The sequence below is a fragment of the Apis laboriosa genome, unplaced genomic scaffold (genome assembly GCF_014066325.1).
Source record: "Apis laboriosa isolate Shangri-la unplaced genomic scaffold, ASM1406632v1 scaffold68_cov148, whole genome shotgun sequence".
NCBI lineage: Eukaryota > Metazoa > Arthropoda > Insecta > Hymenoptera > Apidae > Apis > Apis laboriosa.
Window position 1 is genome coordinate 5,783,615 of NW_025224135.1, and position 22,530 is coordinate 5,806,144.

General features: G+C 37.2%; 1 protein-coding gene across 7 annotated transcripts in view; it reads right to left on the bottom strand.

Annotated features, from left to right (window-relative positions):
* The window catches only part of LOC122718958 (neurogenic protein mastermind), a 221,154-nt gene that overhangs the window by 14,379 nt on the left and 184,245 nt on the right, over positions 1 to 22,530 (bottom strand). For all 7 annotated transcript variants that reach the window (XR_006347487.1, XR_006347486.1, XM_043944406.1 and 4 more), the window contains exon 3: positions 1,327 to 1,659. Coding sequence is in view for 5 of the 7 variants with exons in the window: in XM_043944406.1 (XP_043800341.1) it covers positions 1,327 to 1,659 (333 nt within the window). In the remaining 2 variants the exon portion in view is untranslated. The remainder of the gene's footprint in view (positions 1 to 1,326; positions 1,660 to 22,530) is intronic.

Consider the following 22,530-nt stretch of genomic DNA (forward strand, 5'->3'; position numbering starts at 1 on the left):
TTCAAGAAAGACTTAGATTGACTAAATAAGCAAGTCTCTCCCTCTCTCTCTAAGAGAAGAGGAATCGACACGCGATTTCCTTTTTTATCAAGGGGGATAAAAATCGAATCGAAGAATATTTCCAAAAAAGAAAAAAAAAAAANNAAAAAAAAAAAAAAAGATAAATAAAATTATAAAGGAGAAGCTTTTACTAATACGACGATATAGAGAGATGTTATATCTCGAATTGAAACACGTATTGTCAAAAGAAAGGCGTACGAGAGCCGCTGTGGGGCGCGAATAAAACGAAAACGAAAACAATGAATAAGAAACCGCAACAATTTTACTTCGATCGGGCTCCCTCGAGCAAGGCAAACCGCATCCGTAAACATCCATAAGAAAGCCAAGAGATCTCGTTTGGTCACGATAACACCGGGCATTACTACTACGTTTTCTCCAGGAAGTGCGCGTGAACGCAGATTTCCCGGTTACGGAAAAAGTTTCTATTCATTGTTCCGTGGCTTCCAAGACGGTTGTCCTATTTGCGCCGTTTCTTTCAACAAGAGAGTTGGAGAATAGAGAGGAGTTGGTTGCGAAGGAGAGACCTGGCGGTACCTGTTGCGTCGAACGCCATCCAGCGGATGCTTCGAACTTAATGTTTCGAATAACGCGCCACGTCACGGCTTCCGTTGTATTTAGAAAAAAGTTTCCAAGATATCGAAGACAGAGAGAGTGTGAAGAGAATTTTTATCGATTTGTATTTATACGCTCACGTCTCGATTTACATCTCATTTGCATTTATATTTTAATTCTAATTTCGAGATTTCACGTTTCACGAGAGACTCGTTATATACGTTACTCGTATAATAAGACGTCTCGTCGTCGAAACGCGTTACGCAGGTTTACACGAATTTCACAATATTTATTTACCAAACGCGTTCCTCGTCTTTCTCTTCAATCTTTCAAAAAATTACGTCACCGATTCTCAAAATTAAAATTCTCCCTTAGATCAGCATTTAAATCAAACTGAAAACCTACCCGTCGAATTAACTTATCCCCCCCAGCCTACCATCACCTAGGTAACACCGTTTCTATTACCATAGATAAACATCGCGAGTTGCCATTAGATAATTAAACCATAAACCACCTATACGAGGTTTCACACCCTCCGAGGTTATCGCCATCGCGCTATTATCCTCGGAAATCCTTCGATCGATCGAAGAGAGAGACAGAGACAGAGAGAGAGAGAGAGAGAGAGAGAGAGAGAGAGAGAGAGAGAGAGAGAGAGAAAGGAGGGAGGCAACAATACACACACACACACACACGCATGTGCGCACAGCTACGTACCTGTTGGGCGCGCATCAGCTGCTGCTGTTGAAGAATTTTCGCGTGCTGATGTTGATCCACCTGATTCGGCTGCACTTGCTGGGGATGGGTGCGTGCCGGCGCAGCGCCGGCAGGTTGGGGGACGCCGCCCGCCGCGGCGGCCGCGGCCCTCTGTCTCAGGCTCTGCTGAGTGAAGTTGATGGTCTGGGACTGCGACACCGAGCAGTAGGTGTCCGTTTGACCGGCCGATTGATTTTGCGTTTGCTGCTGGCTGAAGTACATGCCTTGCTGGGCCGCCACCGACACCCCCGGCTTCAGGTCGCCTGTTAGCTGCATGTGCTGACCCGCGGACACCTGTAAACAGTGATCGAGAAATTTATTGTTATTTATTTATTTCGACTGTCGATCATTTCTTTATTTTCGATCGTTACGAAGGATATAGGAGGAGTATGGGTTGTTATTTTTTTAATCTGGATTGTATATTGATAATTTTGAATTGTATTTGGTTATTATTGTATATTGATATTGAACATTGAAAATAGAAAAGTTGATGTACAGAAATATGGGTTTATGGATTTTGAGAAAGCTTTGTGTTATAATTCAGCTTTGTGTTTTAATAATTTAATTTAATAAATAAATGTAGAGCCATCTTTAGATCATCTTACTAAAATGTGTGTCATGATTATATTAACATTGTATAGGTGATATTATTAACATTTATATAATTATATTATATAACAATTTATAGTTATATTAATATGTATAGTTTGTTTATTAAGTCTGTAAATTTAACAGCTCTTTCTTCCTCAGAAATATATACTTGATAATACGATTGTATAATTCGATTGCTTTTCCTTTTCTTAGTGAAACAACTTTGAACGATAGAAATTCGAGAATTTAAAAAAAATATTCTTATTCGATTAAAGAAGTATTTTAAGTATTTTACGAAAATCGAACAATTTTTCAACTTATTCGCATTAGAAAAATAAATCTCATGTTGATCTGTGCAGCGAATGTGATTTGGTCTGGTTAAAGGTATGGATCCACAATCGAGCGTGGATCGGATCGACTCGAGGTGGTTCTCGTCGAGAGAAAAAGAAAGAAGAGAGAAAAGCAAAAAAAAAAAAAAGGTGCAGAGGCAAACAAGAGGCTTCGCCACAGGCGGGCTGGAATTTGATTTTTAGCAAAAAAGCGGTGGACAAGTGGCGACGACTATTGTCCTGTCCTCGCTCGTTGCTAGGTCAATGATACAAAATGGCTACCGTTCTTCAATATCTCATCCGCATCCGGACACGGATAAAGGATCGAGAGAGAAGTATAAGGCACGAGCGTTGTCCTGTACGGGTTTCGATTGACCCTTGACCCCGACAATCGAGTCGTGTTAATCTAGTTCAACTTCGAGCTTTCCTCCCCTCCTTCACCCTTATGATAACGAAACAACTATCATTTCTCAAATAAATAAATATTCTTATCGATCTTATAAATTAGAAATTAATAATAACAATTTTCTTTTATTAATTTTATTTAATAATTATTATTTATTATTATTAATTATATTAATAATTATATTATTTATTTAATAATTTAATTAATTAGAAATTAATAATAACAATTTTTTTTTTACTAATTTTAACTAATTTTATGATTATCGCAATGGATATTATTTCTCATCCATTGTTTTTATTAATAATAATATATTTTGAATGAAATTACGTATTTGTAAATCTACTTTTTATTTCTAGCACGATTCAAATCCTGAATATTCTAAATTTCTACGTATGGATTGAAAATATGTACGATATACAGGCGTCGCCATTTTTACTGAACGCATTGCGCGCGAATTTCAAACGCGAGTAACCGAACAATGAGGATAATACATTTCTCTTTGGCTTCGAGACGTTGTTTGTTGACCGAACAATATGTAAATTGCTCCCTCTCGTCACAGTATATTTTATTATAGCGAATGACTAACGTGATCTGTGACACGAGGTCTTGGACACGTGTATGTATTATAATCGAATCAAGCCTCGATCGTCTTCTATAGATATCAAATTTTCACTTAATAATTTCTGAATAACATATTCTGAATATCATATCTAAGAGAATCTAAACAATTCTTGAACGATTATTTCTGTTTTCTTAAAATCTGTAAAGAATTTCATACTACTTCGATATATTTTTAATCCAAATATTCTATAATTGTTTTGAACGTATATTTTTTTTAAATAAATCTCATTGGATAGTGGACAGATTAAATTTATCAATGCAGCCATTTTTAACATTGGATAATATATTGTTAAAAGTGTTTTCTTACTTTTGTTGGTATCTTGAAAAGTATCGTCATATACCATGAAATAAACAGATGCGATAAAAACATTCTTTACCACTGATATGACAATTATCGCGCTTGGTTGCTATATAAACAAGTAATTTTTGGAAACTCTGATAATTTAATAGTCTATGAATATATACATGTATGTGAACGTTTACATATCGTTATTGTCGAACGATTTCTCGTCAAAAAAAATTACGTTTGTTTAAATTATTGTTAAAAAAATATACGTACATATATAATCTAAAAAAGAAAAATAATATATTATTCAAATTATTTAAGACGAGGAAGGAATTCTAATTTCCCTTTTTCTTTTTAATTGATAAAATCACTAGCCAATCAGAATTGATATATATTACAGAGAAATAAAGTTTCAACGGTATGAAATGTCATTTATGCTTCGTTTTTACTATGATTCAAAAATTGAAATTTGAATAAAGGAATATAAATTGAACGGATCGAGCGAATCAATTATGCATATACGTAATTAAATGAATAAAAATATGTTTATATAATTCTCTCACAATTGCGATGTTTCCTTAATTCTAACGATTACACGACTCTTGTTTATAATTCTTCATTGTAAAGTCATGAACGACTTTTTTTTATTTTCTACACGACACGTATTATTCTCAATACGTGTATCTAATTTATATTCTTAGAATCGATGTTTATTATTCTAGAATATTTAATTACTCGTTGTGTGCATGTATGTGTGCATGTGTGTGTGTATGTAATCTTTGTCACATCGACCGTATGCATACATTATTCCGTTCGGATTTTAACTTTTATTACACGCTTCTTTAATTAAAAAAAAAAAAAAAAAAAAAAAAAAATAGAAAAAAAGACTGCAAAATTCTCTCTTTTTCTTTCCCCCTTTATAATATCTCGAGAGGAGATCAACATCAATTTTAAAAAAAATTCCATTCGACATTTGTGTATCGCTAATTCTCGCAACTCGGCAAAATATTTGTAAATCAAAAGATGGGAGGGGTTATTGTAACGAATTTCTGCACGGTCACGCGGCCATTTTACCGAGACAACGGCGCACCCTTTTACGCGAACCGCGCCGCGAATAATCTTCATTATGGCAATTAACAACGGGCCGACGGTCCTCCTGTTTCGACGCTCTACTCGTGCTACTAGTAACCACCATTGTGTCAGATGGCAGATAAATTCGTAAATAATTCGAGAGGTGAGCTTCGAGAGGAATTTCTCCAGTAATTGGATAACTTGCCCCTTTTTTGTTCCACTTCGTCGATCGGTTAATTTTTGTTTAAGAGTTTAATAATTCTAGAGAAAAAGGAAAAAAGAGAATATAGAAGAGGAAGAAAATTTATATAGGGGAATTCAATTGTTGATTATCGTTAGATTAGAATTTTAGATTAGAAGTGATTAAAAATTTGGGAAAAAATTATATAAACTTTATTACGTAATTTATTTCGCATAGAGAAAATTGTATATCGATATATATCAACAATAAGCCATCTAAAAGCCACAATTCAAACGCACTGTTGTTCTCGTGATGATCATGGCGAGCAGGTCGACTATCTCAAGGTCGACAGGCCAACCTGTTTCAGCAGACTATTTTATTACACTCGCCATTCTCGTTCCTAATTATAGACCAGCCTTTATCCCGATCGATTAAATCTCCCTCGTATGATCTATACCCCGACCTATCGATTCTCCAAACAGCCACAAATCATCAGCCGTCTGCGTATCTGTCTGCGCGTAAAGTCGTATACTATCTTTCCAGATCTTCCAGATCGGATCTGGGCTGAACAAGTAATAACAAAAATATCGATATCGATGATCATATGATTCCAAAATTTTATCGACAATTTGTATATTTTATCATTGTGGATTATCCTTATTACGTTATTTCAACAAAGAACTTGAAAGAAATTGCAAAAGGATTGTTGATTCTAATATTTTCAATTTCGAATCCATATCTATCTTCGTGATAAAAAATTGCAAAGATTTAAAAATTTCGATTCTTCCAGTATTATAAAACTAATTTTCCAATTTTCCAACATCCTTTATTTATGAATGTTCTCCAACGGATGGAAAGAAAGACGTGGCAAAGGGATGTTTAAATTCCTTGAGAGACCATAGTGTAATCCAGATTTTAACGCGGAAATTATAAAAATATTCTTATAATTATGTTATGTATTTTACAAAGAACTTGAGGAGAAAATGATATAAAGATAAAGTTAATTCTACTACAAAAAAAAATTGCAAACATTTAAAAATTCTAATTCTTCCTATTTTTCCGTATTATCAATTCCGTATTATCAATTATTTTTATAGTTATTTCACAAACAACTTGAGAAGATACAAAGATAAATTAATTGTAATATTTCCATAACGAATCTACAAAAAAAGAAATTACAAACGTTTAAAAATTCCAATTTTTCTCAAATCATATTCTTTATTAAGCTATCCAATTATTAATTTTAATTTTTCGAATAACGAACATCTTTTATTTACCAATTGTCAATCGTTCTCCAATGATGGAAAGAAAGACGTGGCAAAGGGGTGTTTAAATTCCTCGAAAGTATAATCCAAATTCTAACCAGCTAAAACTAATAAAAATATTCTTACAATTATATTATGCGTTTCACAAAGAACTTGAGAAGAAAATGATATAAAGATAAAGTTAATTCTACTACAAAAAAAAATTGCAAACATTTAAAAATTCCAATTCTTCCTATTTTTCTAGTATCATCAAACTATCCAATTTTCGAACTAAAATTCTAAAGTTCTCCAACGATGGAAAGAAAGATATGGCAAAGGGGTGTTTAAATTCCTCGAAAATATAATCCAAATTCTAACCAGCGAAAAACTAATAAAAATATTCTTATAATTATGTTATGCGTTTCACAAAGAACTTGAGAAAAAAATGATATAAAGATAAAGTTAATTCTAATATTTCCACAACGTGGAAATCCACAAAAAAAGAAATTAAAAATTTATATTTAAAAATTTCAATTCTTCCTATTCTTCTATCATCAAACTATTTAATTTTCGAACAAATTTCGAACAAAAAAAATCGTTCTCCAACGACGAAAAGAAAGACGTGGCAAAGGGGTGTTTAAATTCCTCGAGAGACCACCCCGTACGTAATCCAGATTCTAACGCGGAAACGAGCGGTCGTGGCTGGGCGGAACCACCGTAGGCTTTTAGTTATGACGCCATAGAGGAGGAACACCTCCTCCCCTCTCCTCCTCCCTCCCTACTACTACTCTAGGGTCGCGCATAATTAGCCTAAATCACGACGGGGTGTCCCGACGGGATCTGCTGGCCGCGACATCTGCATAGCACGTGTCTTGTTATCCTTCGCTTACCGGCCAGGAATTTTGGTTGGAAACTGTCGTATAGCTTCCGTGGACAAGAACGAGCCCACCATTCAGAATACTATGCATGGTGGGGAAGATTTTAGCCATATTACAAGACACATTTGGACACCTTAAATCTGCTCGAGATATAAAGATGCCTCGTTCTGTCTCATTCTATCTACGATTATCGTTAGAAGATCGAGACTTAACACGTTCCCTGTTGTGCTTCGTGTTGTTCGGGCAAATAATCGTTTGGATTATTTCATTTTGAATAGTGGTTGCATAGTGGTGATCTGAATACCATTTTTGTCAGTGTTGTTGTTGTTGTCGATATCCTGGATTCAAAATTTGGTTTGGAAATTTGAATTTTATAATATTAATTTTCTGAGAGATTTAGTTTTTTTTCTTTCTCTGTCTCTTTGGAAAATTTGGTAAATGTATGGTATTATTTAAATGAATTTAGATAAAGTTCAAAAATTTTTATTTTTATTTCAATTTTTTCTAGATCTCTTGCTATTATATATTATTTTATATTATATATATATTACTTATTTCATCCATATTTTATTGCAACAACAACAACAATTATAATGATCGTTGGAAAATATCTTAAGAAAAGATAAATTGTCGATTCGTTCGAACTCGAAAATCGCCTGCTTTCCTTCCCTTCGATCCCTTCATAAAATCGTCAATGAAAATCCTCACGTATCTTCCGTTCCATCCGGATGATGAAACGGCACTGTGTTGGTTGGTGCTTGATGCGCTCGATGGCGGTGTAGGTAAATCGAGAGGGATCGAAAGAGAGTTTAATGGTGTTGAAACGGGTTGATGAATGTGGCGTGAAATTGATGCGATGAAGTAGCGATGAGAGAGGTTTGATTTCGAATCCCGAATTCGAGGGATGGAGGGAGGGTGTTGTTTAGAGATTCTGCGCCGAAGAAACAATTAATCTCACGTTCGTTCGCCAAAGAAGACGTAATAATAATCGAACGATCGATCCTAGATATTTTCCCCCTCCCTTTCCACATACACACACAATCTTCCCCTCAAAAAAAAATTCCTAACACCATTTAGGTTCCATTTTCCTCCTCCATTAACACATCCCCTTCGTATCATCAAATACGATTTGAAACAATCGGATTACAGAGCGAGACCGATTACATATTCACTCTGCTCGAACAACCAGAGAATATAATAGAAAAAAAAAAGAGAGAAAATTCTCCACAAGATATATATCATATCATTTTCCAATCCTCGTTAGAACACGAATACGATGGAGCAATACTCGTTAATGACGATGCCCAGTGGTAACCATTAACGATCGACATATCGTTCCTCGAACGATTCCACTTTGGTGCATACCTAACACGCCGAACGTGTTTATCGATCGATGGATGGGGCTTCGTGGAGTGGGGATAGCCATAAGCAACGGTTGCATACGTACGAGCGCGGACCGTACGTACGACTCTTCCGTTTGTGTTTCGCATAATCGTCGTCTTCGTGCTCTGCTCTCTATATTACCGTGCTGCTGTTGTATTCGCTTCGCGTACGCCGCGTATAACACGCGGGTGGAGGGGGGAGTCAAGTGACGATCGAGGCGGGAGAGGGGGGCAGCACGTTCGCGCTCACGCGTTCACAAAGGGGCGCAAGGTATCCCGAGTATCCCGAAATTAGAGGTTGTCCCCGCTATTAGTTATTAATTACGGCGAACGGTTAGCGCCGTCTCGTGTAATTAATAATATCCATTCGAGCCGGTGATTGCGACTGAGTGAGCGGCGCGTTATCGATCTGAGGAATATGTGTATATATATATATATATATATATATATATATATATATATGTATATGTATAGGGCTCGCCTGATATGGGGGACAGTCGAGTGAAAGAGAGAGAGGACGAAGAGTTTTGGATGGATTTAAGAATTTTTTTTCCTTTTGAGATTTGGATTTGGTTTGATTGCAGATTATAGAGTGAATGCTCTTATTTGTTAGATGATGATAAATAAAAAAAATATGCGGAGAGAGACTGTTTCGAGTATTTTGCAAGATTTCGAAGTTATCGATGTTATTTTAATCAGAATTATAAATTTTTATCATCGTGGACAGCTGGAGCATGGCTTGTATCATAATATCGAGCACCAGAGAAGTTTCCTTGAGAAATGATCGAGAAGTTGTTTCAACAAATGTTCGAAATAATTCTAAACGCGTTACAAGTTGTTATAAATATTGAAGTAAGAATAATATTTCATCTCGATGAGAGAGAATCATATGAGAAGATCATATTAAGAGCACATTGAAGCAGATAATACGAAAATCTATCGAATCAAGTATTAAACAACTCGAACTACCCTCTCAGAGGATAATATCACATAATTGAAAGTACCAAAGGTAATTCGACGCGAGAGAAGGTCATCATTGAGACGAACGATATTAATCACGATGGAGCACAAATAACAACATAGAGATAACACAGACCTCTTCATCGTGGATGGAAACGTGGATTTACGCTGATGATACACGGTTTATCATCGTTTCATGGAACTTACGAATTTATCATTGATCATGATTCACGATTGAATCACGAATAAGAATCGTCCTTTAATATAGATGCATTAATTGCCAATCACAGCGCTCTCTTGGGTCTACGATTTACGATTTCGTCGAAATTGGTTGGATCTTTGGGTGATTTTCGATTCCTGATTTATGATCAGGCAGATAATGAAGATTGTGAATAATTTTGTATTGTCGAACGATTGTTGAATATTTTTACACTTTTGATAATTTAAAGCTCTCGTTGTAAATGGAAACGTTATACATATCGAAGATTATTGTTTATTTTAAAAAACGATACTCTTAATACATCTTTGTATCTGCCCCTAACGATAAACGATCGTGTTAACGATCTCATGTTGCGCTTTCAACAATATATTTATCAAAAAGAACTCCATTTACAATGGACAGCGCCATCTGGATAGAGCTAAACAGCAAGCCGATCGCCGCGAAAACATGGCGTCACCGGAAACTAAACATCCCGCTGCGAGAAAACACTTGGCAAGCTGAACGCTCAAAGCAACCAGTCCACAGGAATCCGAGTGCTAACAACAAACATCGATGTCTAATGATCCACGAAACCATAATAAGAGCTACGCAAAGGAAATTCTACGTATCTTTACACCAGTAAAACACGGCTGCTCTCTTCAAACGAAATTGAAAAGTCACACGTAAAAAATTATCATATAAAGAAATATTTCTATCCGCTGATCTCTATTCGATCGAAATCGCATGTCAAAAAAAAAAAAAAATATTCCAATATTCTGGAGAATTTCACTCTCAAATGGAGCTCGTGTTGAAGATAATGCAGTATAATAAACCTTTAAAGAGAATCTTAAGAAATAAGCGATTACAAATTGAAAATAAATAACTTCTTCAACCTAATACTTAATGCACACATCTCGACTTTCGTCTCGCGTAACGGGGAATCCCTGTGCTGGTCACAACGAAAAATCCAAAGTGCGCTCGACTAGCAGTAATCCTCCGCTTACGCCGGTGGAGGCGCGCTGGAACAGGCGTACGCCATTCGAGAAGATAGAGGAAGGAAAGAGGATCCCTCTGCCTCCCAAGGACAGTGACCTCCAACAACCATACGCATACCGTGATGATCCTCGACGCACCCGCCATCTATCATGATCAGATCGAGGACAATCTGTCGAGGCTTGATTTGAAAATAGATCGTGAACTGACGATAAGATTATTTTTAGGAAAGGAAAGAATATTTTTTTTCTCGATCTTTATTATATATTCCAAAGTGTCGTTGGTCGAGAATTCGAAATTATCGAGTCCAGTTTATTTTCTTTACTGTTATAAAAATTTACAATATGCTAAAAAAATATTTTAAAGTGTCGTCATCCTAGTCCAGTTTACTTTCTTTACTGTTATAAAAATTTACAATATGTTAAAAAAATATTTTAAAGTGTCGTCCCGAGGATTCGAAATTATCCAGTTTCTTTACTAAAAATTTATAATATGTTAAAAAAATATTTTTTAAAGTCACCCGAGGATTCGAAATTATCCAGTTTACTTTCTTTACTGTTATAAAAATTTACAATATGTTAAAAAAATATTTTAAAATAATATTTTAATATTTAAATATTTTAAAGTGTCGTCACCCGAGGATTCGAAATTATCGAGTCGAGTTTACTTTTTTTACTGTTATAAAAATTTACAATATGTGAAAAAATATTTTTTAAAGTCACCCGAGGATTCGAAATTATCCAGTTTACTTTCTTTACTGTTATAAAAATTTACAATATGTTAAAAAAATATTTTTTAAAGTCACCCGAGGATTCGAAATTATCCAATTTACTTTCTTTACTGTTATAAAAATTTACAATATGTTAAAAAAATATTTTAAAGTGTTGTCATCTGAGAATTCGAAATTATCGAGTCCAGTCCAAAGCTGGAGGATTTTTATCGAACCGCAACATCTCGACACAGGTGAAATAATTGATCCTGGGGATTAAGGCGGAACTGTGGGGCAAATTGAAACGGGGGCAGAGCGTGCATTCGCAATTTGTGGCCCGCGATTCATGAAAACGTGCCACCACGCGCTCTCCTCGCGCGCTTTTCCACCTGCCACCTATCTCTGGATTAAACTCGAATCGATTTTATCGATTAGGCATCATTTGCGTTTGTTATCAGATTTCTATTAACCAAGCCAAGAGGTTATACACGATTCTATTCTTTTCTCTGTTTATCCTTAACGTAGAATCGTATATATATATATACACCATTATGTATACAGGTGAATAAATATACGTACACTTATCTCTCAACTTAAATCCATCCCTTGATATCAATTATTGATTATTATTGATAGATAATTGATAGATAATAAGATTATATTGTATACAAATTTATAAAAATATCTATTCAATTTGATTGGGATAAATTAAAAATTGAAAATTCTTTCGAGTAAATCTATCCTCCCCTCTTCTTCCAGTTTTCTTTTCTCATTGTTGAGTCCATCAGAGATTATATTGTATACAAATTTATAAAAATATCAATTCAATTTGATTGGGATAAATTAAAAATTGAAAATTCTTTCGAGTAAATCTATCCTCTCCTCTTCTTCCAGTTTTCTTTTCTCATTGTTGAGTCCATCATTGAGAGGATATCTTCATTTGCGTGGATCATCGTTCGCGAGAAGATAATAACGCGCCATATTTGTTCAAAAGGAAGGGCAGAAGCCGTATTAGAAAAGGGGCGTTGTTAAACTCGTGGTGGCTGATAAAGAGTATCGGGGATCCTCTTGATCGCAGTTTCTTTCCACGAGAGGGATTACCAGTGCACGGGATGCACCGCCATTGTTCTACGGTGTTAACTTTTTCGACCGGATTATTCTTACCACGATGTTCCCTCCTTCTTCGTCATTAGTTGGCGGCCATTTTGACCGCCGAAAATTCAACGAAAAATCAAAATTTTGGTTCCTTCGAATTTTTTTTTTAAATGCTTTTAAACGAATCGTTGCTATTTACAGAGGGAATAATATATTTGAAAAATATTGATTATTTTTATTATTATTATTATTATTATTGGGAATATCGATAATTAAAAATTATTATTGTTAAATAAACGAACAAACAAAACTTCGACAAACTTCTCTTCACGAATTATATCAATCATCTGGTTTTAGAAGCGAGAATTATCAAAGTTGGTATCCAATCACGAAATTGTGAGAAATATGCACACAATTATATAAATACAATTTGAAAAGTTAACAAAACATCGTAGAGATGTATAGTCGAGAGATTGTGTGATTTCTTCTTTCAGAAGAAAGAATGAAGAAAGAGTGGCACAAACGTTTCTTTTATACACATATGTATATATCAAATATTATGGTAGATCGTGTTTGAAGCAAATACGAGGATTTCTCATTTTTCATTGGCTTCCAAAATTTCTTCCATTTCCTCCCTTTATTGTATTCGCTTCCTTTTCATTATCTTCATTGTTTCACGTTTCCGTTTTCATTAATCTCTCTACACGAAACTTTCGTCCCCTTTAAAATTGAATTTATAATTCTTTCGCGACGATCTTTCTGCTGGAAATTTTCTCGTTCCAAAATTTGATCAATTCGAAATTTCAATCCATCTATGTGTATAATTAATTCGTGCATATTACTTCATTGTAACATCCACGTATTATATATTTTAACTTGAATAAATAAATCAATTTGAACAAAAAATATTTAACCCAATTAACCCTCTATGTACATTCATCCATGTTAAAACAATACTTCATTTTACCCAAATCTTATAATATATATATATACTAAAATTTCCATATTTTCAGATGATAATCTTGTGTCATTTCATCCAAAGATACAACGTATTCACGTCACCTTACAAATCGATCCAAATTGCCCACTGCACCGTCTCCTTCGACAAAATGAAATCTCAAACAAACACACGCCCCCTCTCGATTTCTTCAAGTCATCTCCGCCTTTAAATCGGCGAGCCTTCGAGGCGGGCACAGATCGGTAGCGGAGTAGCCACCGACGTACGCGAGAGGAGGCCGCTTTTCAGTAGTACAACCGTACCTCTTGTCGAACACGACAGACCTTTCTCCTCACCTAGCTACTTGATAATCCGGATCGGATCTGCTCGGCTAAAAACGATCGGGCACGAGAGAAGGAAGCTCGCTTTTATCCTCCCGTTTATTGGAATCGTGCTTAAATCAACATCCACCTATCCACGATGATTACGCTATATCTTTAAAGCTATAAGTTGCAAATAATATTCACAATCAATTATAATATTTCAATATGTGAAATTATAATGTAACGTTTGCGGTGATAAAAAGTATAAATGGCATTAAAGTGGCCAATGATTTGTGCTAGATCTCTTTACTTCTTTATTTAGAATCGTTTTATGTCACTTGTAAGATACACATATGCCTGAAATTATCTCGAGTTGAAAACACTCTATATACCATAAGGCTTTTATTTTAACAACGGTCACGACTTTATCCTTGTCGAAACAGCTAATAAACACGATCAAATACTGTTTTTTGATCAATTTTAAATTAATATAAGAAAACTTGCTTACTAAACTATCCTTTAAACTTCCTTGATTTCACGACAAATCATTAACCCCTGGAATCGTAATTTTAACTTTAGACGTGTCCTTCTGTGGGAACACGCTGAAACTAGGAGAATAATCGTTCCACAAACGTTAACAGGTGTGCCTCACATCGATTCCTCTCTCTTATCCAACCATTATTCAACCGATCTCTATTTCGTTATCAGCTGTTATCGATACGAGGCACGACGCGATAAAAACATTTCACCGCGCTTTAAGAAGAAATTACATCGATTCCTCGTCCGGTAAGAAACGGAAGAAGAAAACGCGTGAACGATAGCCGCGAGCGGTTGAAAGGTGAAATACAGCGGGGTGTTTTCCGGCACACGCAAGGGTGTGGTCACGTGACTGTGACGGTGACAGAGCCGCCGGATAAAACGGGTGGGGAGGGGGGTTTTGCGAGCCAAGTTCCATGAAGAATTCGAAGGCCACACGCGACTCGAGAGCCTGCACACACGAAACTTCAACTTTTTCTTTCTCTATCTTTTCCTTCTCCCCCCCTCCTCCATAGCTATAGCATTCACCAATCTACTATTTCCTCCTCCTCCTCCTCCTCCTCCTCCTCTTGGGTGCGTTCCACACCCAACTCTGTCTATCTCTCTCTTGTTTCACCTTCTCTCGAATCGTCTTTCTTCCTCTATACTATATTCCCTTCATTCCCTTTGCCACTCGAACAGAGTACACGTACGGATTGCACACGGTTGATTCGAGGAACTGCCATTCCCGCCGCCTCTGGAACTCGCTCTCTCTCTGTCGAGAGTGAGAGAGAGAGAGAGAGAGAGAGAGAGAGAGGAGAGAGAGAGAGAGAGAGAGAGAGAGCGCGAAAGCGGTGAGAGAACCAACAGGCGAACGCATCGACGTTCCCGATATAACCTCTTGAATACGTCGGGGAAATCACCGGGATGCTGATAAATTTATGTACCGCGAGATGTACTCAGGCATGCCCTCTCGCGGACTAGTGCAATCGAGCTGGATCGATCCGCTAATCGGTAGTATGCTATTGATCCACACGAGCTCTTTGCAAATATTTCGAACATACTTTGAAATCTTATGTGGGAATTTGTAAAAAGTTTTGCTTTTTTCTCTTAATTGTACTCAAACAATTCTTTAAATGCAATCATCTTCATTAATATTTTTATTTGAATAATTATAATGTTAGATTATTGCTTCGTAGGTTTCTAATATTTTAGATATTTTAGAAAAAATAAGTATAAGTATAATATTGATTTATAAAATGTATTTTGTAATTTTACTCGCAATTATACTTTAAAAATGTTTAAAAAATAACGTATTTCCAGATAAGAAACTCAAAAGCAGCGCCATCTACATGTGTAATGCAATACATATCGTCACAGTGTCGGACTTTCTCGTCGATTCTATCGCTTCAATTTTTGTTGGAATGCTCGTTATCCGCGGATCCACGTTACTACAGCGTCCGAAACGCCGTCGGAGACGCGATAATTTTAATTTCGCTGCGCTCGATCCGTCGCCGCATCTGCGCATCGTGGATGGAAACGAGCAACGAGAATACACGGGAGAGTATGTGGAGGCGAAAGAGTGGGGAAGAAACGCATTACGCGTTCACGTGCTGGGAAGAATGCGATTCATCGAGCGGCCGTGGTGGCGCCACCCTGAAGGACGAGAAACGTTTCAAGTGGCTAATTATCGCGCGGGACGATGCTTGGTAAAAAACGAAACCGACTACTACACACCGCCGTTGAAGAGTGTTTCTAGTACCTGTTATGTAAAAAATATTAAATAATATTTTTCTCTCTCGAAGATTTAAAGAACTAAATAATTTCAAATATTCTTCTACTTTATTTTGCGAATAACAATTACGCGATAAGGATAAAATAACTTACAAATCCATATCTGAAAATTATCATGCGAACACAAATATTTTACTTTCAAAACTTTACACCTTACTCATCTCGACAGATTTCAAACTAGACGTATAATTTTATAAACTCGACCGCACGTTTTCTCTCCGATTCCTTCGCAGCGTCCATCGAGGTAAAAATACCACGAAACGGCCATTTAAGTAGAACCAGTCGGAGGTTCGAAACGTTTGAAACGTTTACACGCGGGCGGCCGGCACTTGTTCTATTATTATGATTCACACTGCGCACGATCGCCGGTGTTAAATGGCCATGCTCGTGAACCCTTACAGCGGTCAATTAGTCGCCGTGCATTAACCGGCTCACGTTGTCCGCCACTTTCGAGCGGAAGGTAATTAAGCTGATTACCAGCAGGAATCTTTCGCGTATGTCTGTCGCTCTCTGCATTCCATCATCATCGTTGTACGAGGGCTTCCTACCGCTTCCTGTACAAGCTTTCTCGAAACCCGAGGCGCAACATCTTCTCAACATCTACGTATACTCTCCAACTCTCTTACTCTTACTAATTAATTTTTGCAAATACAATTATATCTCAACTATGGAATCTCGTTGACATCTATCGAAACGTATAATCGAAAACGTTACAATATAAATATAAAAATCGATCGCCAAGCACAAAGCTTGGCGTATTACTTATACTTGTACCGTATTAAATCGAACCTCCTCCCCGCAATTGTGACAAAAGGGACAGCTATCCCCCCCGAAAAAAATTCATCGCTCTGAATCCTCCTCCACCCCTCCCTCCGGATATTTTACGCACAACTCGATCGTGAAAAAGCCGATATTCACATGGAAGCGGTATCGATTTGCACCATCGGTCTCGTGATGGCGGTCGACAAACCTCCTCGAGGATGATAGTAGTGGTGACAAATTTTCGGCCGGTTCGAGAGAGTACTCGTGTACTCGCACGAGAGAAAGAGAGAGAGAGGGTACAATTTAACGCGTGGTTAATGACTCGTGGAAAGGGCGAGCAAGAATGTAGCGAAGCGAGGAAAGAGAGAGAGAGAGAGATAGAGATAGAGGTCGGGTTACGCATCGTGAAAGGGAAACGGTTGAACACGGTTGAAGCGGGGGATGGCGCGTATAAGCCGAGAAGTCGAGGGCCCCGGTTCGCAATATTCTCGGCCGAGGGACACTTTCCGCGTAGGTTAAGGCTTCCTGGGTCGATATCGGGGTGCAGGGTGCACCGTCCACGCGGATATCGCGTAACTCGATGATTAACCAACCCCAGGGACAAACCGACGTGCCGAAGGGCCCGTGCACGCGTCCAAAGCTCCTGACCCACCACGGATAGACACGGTTGAACCCGGCTGCGATCACACGGGGCGCATACTCCGCCCGGATCGATCCGGGGGATATAGCGTGTACCCTTTAAATTTCGCAGTGACGCCTCGCGCGACTAATTGGTCGACGGATCGATCCTGAGTCGCCAACGTTGATAAGGACGTATCGTAACGTGGGTTATGGTGTTTTAATAAGGCAGCCTTCGACTCTATAATTTCGAAAACGGTTTTATCGGTTTTTAGGATTCGAGGCGGTGCAAGTGTTTGATCCCGATTTCGAGACTCCTTTGGGATTATTTTTTTTTTTTTTTTTTTGCCAGAAAGGATCGACGCGTTCTTAAGTAATTGGAAGGATGTGAGTGAGACTGAGTTAGAGTTATTTTTAGAGTTATATTAGAGTTTATTATGTATTAGGCAAGGTGAATAGAATAGAATAGTGAGTTAGAGTTAGAATTATTTTGATAAAGTGAAGTTGAGAGTTGTCGTATTATTAAGTTGTAATCTCTTTAGTTAAATTTTGAGTTAGAGTTGGAGTTAGAGTTATATCAGGTTATATATATTAGGCGTTGAATAAAACTGAGTTAGAGTTAGAATTATTTTGATAAGGTGAAGTTGAGAGTTGTCGTATTGTTAAGTTGTAATCTCTTTAGTTAACTCTTGAGTTAGAGTTAGAGTTAGAGTTAGAGTTAGAGTTAGAATTATTTTGATAAAGTGAAGTTGAGAGTTGTCGTATTGTAATCTCTTTAATTAATTCTTGAGTTAGAGTTAGAATTATTTTGATAAGGTGAGAGTTATAGAATTATTAAGTTGTAATCTTTTTAATTAACTCTTGATTTAGAGTTAGTTATTTTTAGAGTTATACATTTAGGAGATGTTACAGATGTCTGATCTGAAAGTAGTGATTTCAAGACTCCTTTGACATTACTTTTTTCGGATTGTCAGGAAGAATTAACCTCTTCATCTTATAAATAATCACAAGGATGTGAATAAAAGTGAATTAGAATTATTTTTATAAGGTAAAGTTGAGAGTTGTCGAATAGTTAAGTTGTAATCTCTTTAATTCTTGAGTTAGAGTTATTATTAGTTTGAGGCATCAGGTGTCTGATCTAGAAGTAGTGAAATTCCTTTAACATTACTTTTTTCGGATTGTCATTAACCTCTCTATCTTATAAATAATCACAAGGATATGAATAAAACTGAGTTAGAGTTATAAGGTGAAGCTGAGACTTCTCCAATTTGTTAAGAAGGATTAATCTCTTGAGTTAGAGTTATTTTTAGAGTTATATTAAGTTTGAGGCGTTGCAGGTGACTTAAAGGTAATGATTTTCATTAACATTCCTTTTTTCGAATTAACCTCTTCTTACACAAATAATCACACGTGAATAAAATCGAGCTAAAATAAACTTTACTTTTATAAACCGAAGAGGTTACTTTCTTTAAGAGTACATAAATCGCTGAGTGGCCACGGTTGATAAGGAGATACCGTGGATCATGGTGTTTTAATAAGCCGAATTGAGAGAGAATAAGGAAGAAAAGTGAAACGAAATAATTTAAATGAATGCCTATAGGGAGTTTCACTCACTCAGCGATGCAAAGTTTAGTTACGAAATTAATGCATCCTAATTTTAGCGAGCGGGGGGAGGGAGGAAGCCCGGTTTAATCGAATTTAGTTGCGCAAGGATACATAAATAACCCGCCGTGAAAACTTCCCCGCTTTCTGTCACGCGAACCATAAATTGCACGGTTCAAAGGAAGGCGGTTAGCGCTTTGAGAGGCTACGAATCGTCGGGAGAGAGAGAGAGAGAGAGAGTACAGTAGCCGGCCGCGTGGACATTGCGGAATGGGACATTGCGCGGGACGTGATCGACATCTCCCTTCCTGCTTTCGAACAAACGGATATTAACACGTTGCCGTTGCAAAAACCGTGTGTGAATGCGCGCTCGAACCAAACTCGCTCTCCATTTCTCAATTAAAAATGATACATCGTTTTTCTAAAATGATACGCACGCGTTATGCATCTAATTTTATCGCTATTGATTATGATATATCGATAATCGATCTTATTCATCGTGATCTGTAAAGGAAATGATACGTAATCCTGAAATTTTTCTAAAATGAAACGCACGCTTTATGCATCTAATTTTATCGCTATTGATTATGATATACCGATAATGATCTAATCATCGTGATCTGTAACAGTGAGGAAATGATACGCGTTATGTATCTAATTTTATTCCTATTGATTATGATATATCGATAATGATCTATTCATCGTGTAACAGTAAGGGGAATTTTTTATGTAATAAATTATTTATATAATATATTATATAATAAGAAATTATATGTAATAAATAAAAGGACGTGTGAGCAAGAAGTTAAAAGAAGTTCTTTTCTATTAATTTTGTTATTGTTAATGTATAATAAATAAATTTATATATACAAGTGGAGAAATAGTGATTCCAAACTTTTATATTTTCCAGATTTTTTTTAATCTTGAAAAAGGATTAAACGTATTCACTTTATCCTGTTAAAGATACATTTTTGGATAATTATCACCGAGTTGTGTATTAATTGAACAGAAGGAAAATTATGGTGGATCAAAAATATATAATTTATCGTATTTTCCCATTCACAGGGGATGATCAAAGGAATGAATCTACCTGGAACGATTAATTAAGTAAGTTTCTTTCGCTGTAAATTCGTATTAATTTCGCGTGTGTATCTTCATGAACGAGATCCACTCGTCGCTCGATACAGTCTTTTTTTTATAAAATTCGACGAGAATCCGCAAAAGTTGCAAGCTTTTTAATTAGAACCGTGCGTTCTCGCGCGATGGGCATTTAAATCTCCGCGCGGTCGCGGATCTATTTGCGTTTTCCATCGTTTCTGAAGTGTTGATTAATTAAATTTGATCATTTTATCCAAACGGAACACGTAGAGATTCGAGGCGCATTGGACGCATTTCCTCCACCGAGGAAATCGAGGAGAAAGTGGATCTTCCCCTCTGCTGGTGGTGCGAATAAATTTTTTTTCCTTTCACTGAAAGAAATATTCCATTCTCTTCGACCAACCTATGATTATTTGTGTATTTGTATGGGAAAATTCGATAAGTTAATTTCCGTTCCACGATCCGCCCGCTTGGATAACCGTTTTCGAACGAGGTTGTAAGGAAAGTCACCACGTTTCGTAGTTTTGCACCTTTTATCGTCGAGGCTAACAATGAGAATAGAAAGAAGGCGAGGAAACGAGGAAAGCGGCGTCTTTGTCTTTCGAGAATGTAATTTTTTGCCAAGACACGATGATATCCAATCATGTTTAATAAAATGTTTAATGAAACTGTTTTTCTTTTTTTTTTACAAGCCTTCTCCTTCGATTATTAAATTCACTCATCGCGCGTGTAAAATTATACAAAATCGATACAAAGAAAGGATTACAAAATTTAAGGATAATAAAAATTTCAAAATCTCCTCTTCCAGAAATAAGTCTTATAATATCGATAATTTAATTATATTTCTTAACGAATATACATTATACATCTTAACGAAACTGTATCAACCATCTTTGCAGAAAGACGTTCTCGTGGCACAATAAATAATTATTTCGAAATTTATGCATCTTTTAGAAGAATTACACTCTTCGTTGCATTCGTTGCAAACAAATGAAACAGGTTGAAGATAATCTGAAACGCGACGAGGAAAAATTCGAGAAAGATCGGATGACCAGAGTTTTCCTCGAGGAGGAAAGGATTCGCGCAAAGTGCGTGGCGCGATCGGCGAGGAATTAAAAGCTCGGCTGGGCGAATTCCAAGCGCGTCTCAAAGCGCGTTACACCGCGTTGCTCCGCGTTTAATGTAACAGGAGGAACACGTCTGCACCCTATTTTCTCTGTGATTTTGAGCTCTCCAACCATCCACCCTCTCCCCCTTTCTACTCGTTTTCCCATACAGCCGACGCGCCACCCTTCCCCCTCCCCTCCTCCTCCATTTCTCTTTACCTTTGAGACCCTTTTTCATACGCGAGCACACGCGAAAATAAGCGTTTACCGAGGAGAAGGGTTGCTACACGCACACACTCTCTCTCTCTTTCTAGCTTACGGCCGCTGTTGTGATCGATACACTGTTTAACTTTAGTATTCGTGGAGGCAGTTAGCGAAGGAGAGCGTGAGCTAAGTAAGGATTTCTAAGTCGATATATCGATATAACTGTAACTGTGCATCGACAATTCTCGAAAAAAGGGATGAAAGTGTGCTGAAAGAGACAAGTAAAGCTGCCAATGGGAATAAATTTAGAATGAATAACTTATAGAATAAATGATATGTAAATATATAACTCTTAGAATAAATGGTAAATAAATTTGATAGAGACTAGAGTACTTTTTCAATTTTTCATTTCGATATGAAAATTGAATTTTTCGATCCGTCGAAAGAGATAAATATATTTCGAAAAACGGAGAATCTGAGAATGGGCGCTGCTCGTCCACGATCCCACGAGAGCAACAAGCGTCAACAAAGGAATTAGAGGGAAGCGATAACAAGCGCGAGGTTGATTTCGAACCTTGATTTTGAAAAATTCCAGTTAAAAACCCGGAGTGAAGGATGGCGAGATGCCGTCGAAAGTAAGGCGGGCGAGGACCTAATGAAATTGCGAGGAAAAGAAGAAAGGAGGGAGAAGAGGGAGAGAGAGGGAGAGAGAGAGAGAGAGAGAGAAAGGGAGGGACGAGAGTCGGAACACGGATGGGTTGTAGGTGGAAGGAAAGTGAAAGAGGGGCTCGAGAGGGTGGAGAGGGAAGAGGGGGCTGTACGAAGAGTGGCTGCTGCCTGTGGCTCCTACGATATCGATTTCCGATACCGGCATTTAGTGCTCTGTATATTCTGTCTACTCCCATACGTGTCTGATATGGGGACGATGCGGAGGCCATCACAGGTATACCCGGTGATGAGCGGTGCTACTAGAGGGTGCGCCTCTGGCCTATGTTGGCTGATGCGAAATACAGAGAGAGAGAGGAGAGAGAGAGAGAGAGAGAGAACGTCGAGACGAAGTTTGACGTTTTGGTACTTTGACCCGGGTAAACCGGCTCTCTTTGCCCGCTTATCCAAGTGACGAGTGAAAAGGTGTACCGTTGACCATTCGAGTGATCGGTACAATAGGATGCATGAGAATGGATATGGAAAATTCAGAGAGTTGAGGTGGGTCGAGTTTGATAGAGTTATTGTTCCTAGATATCCAATTAATACGTTAAA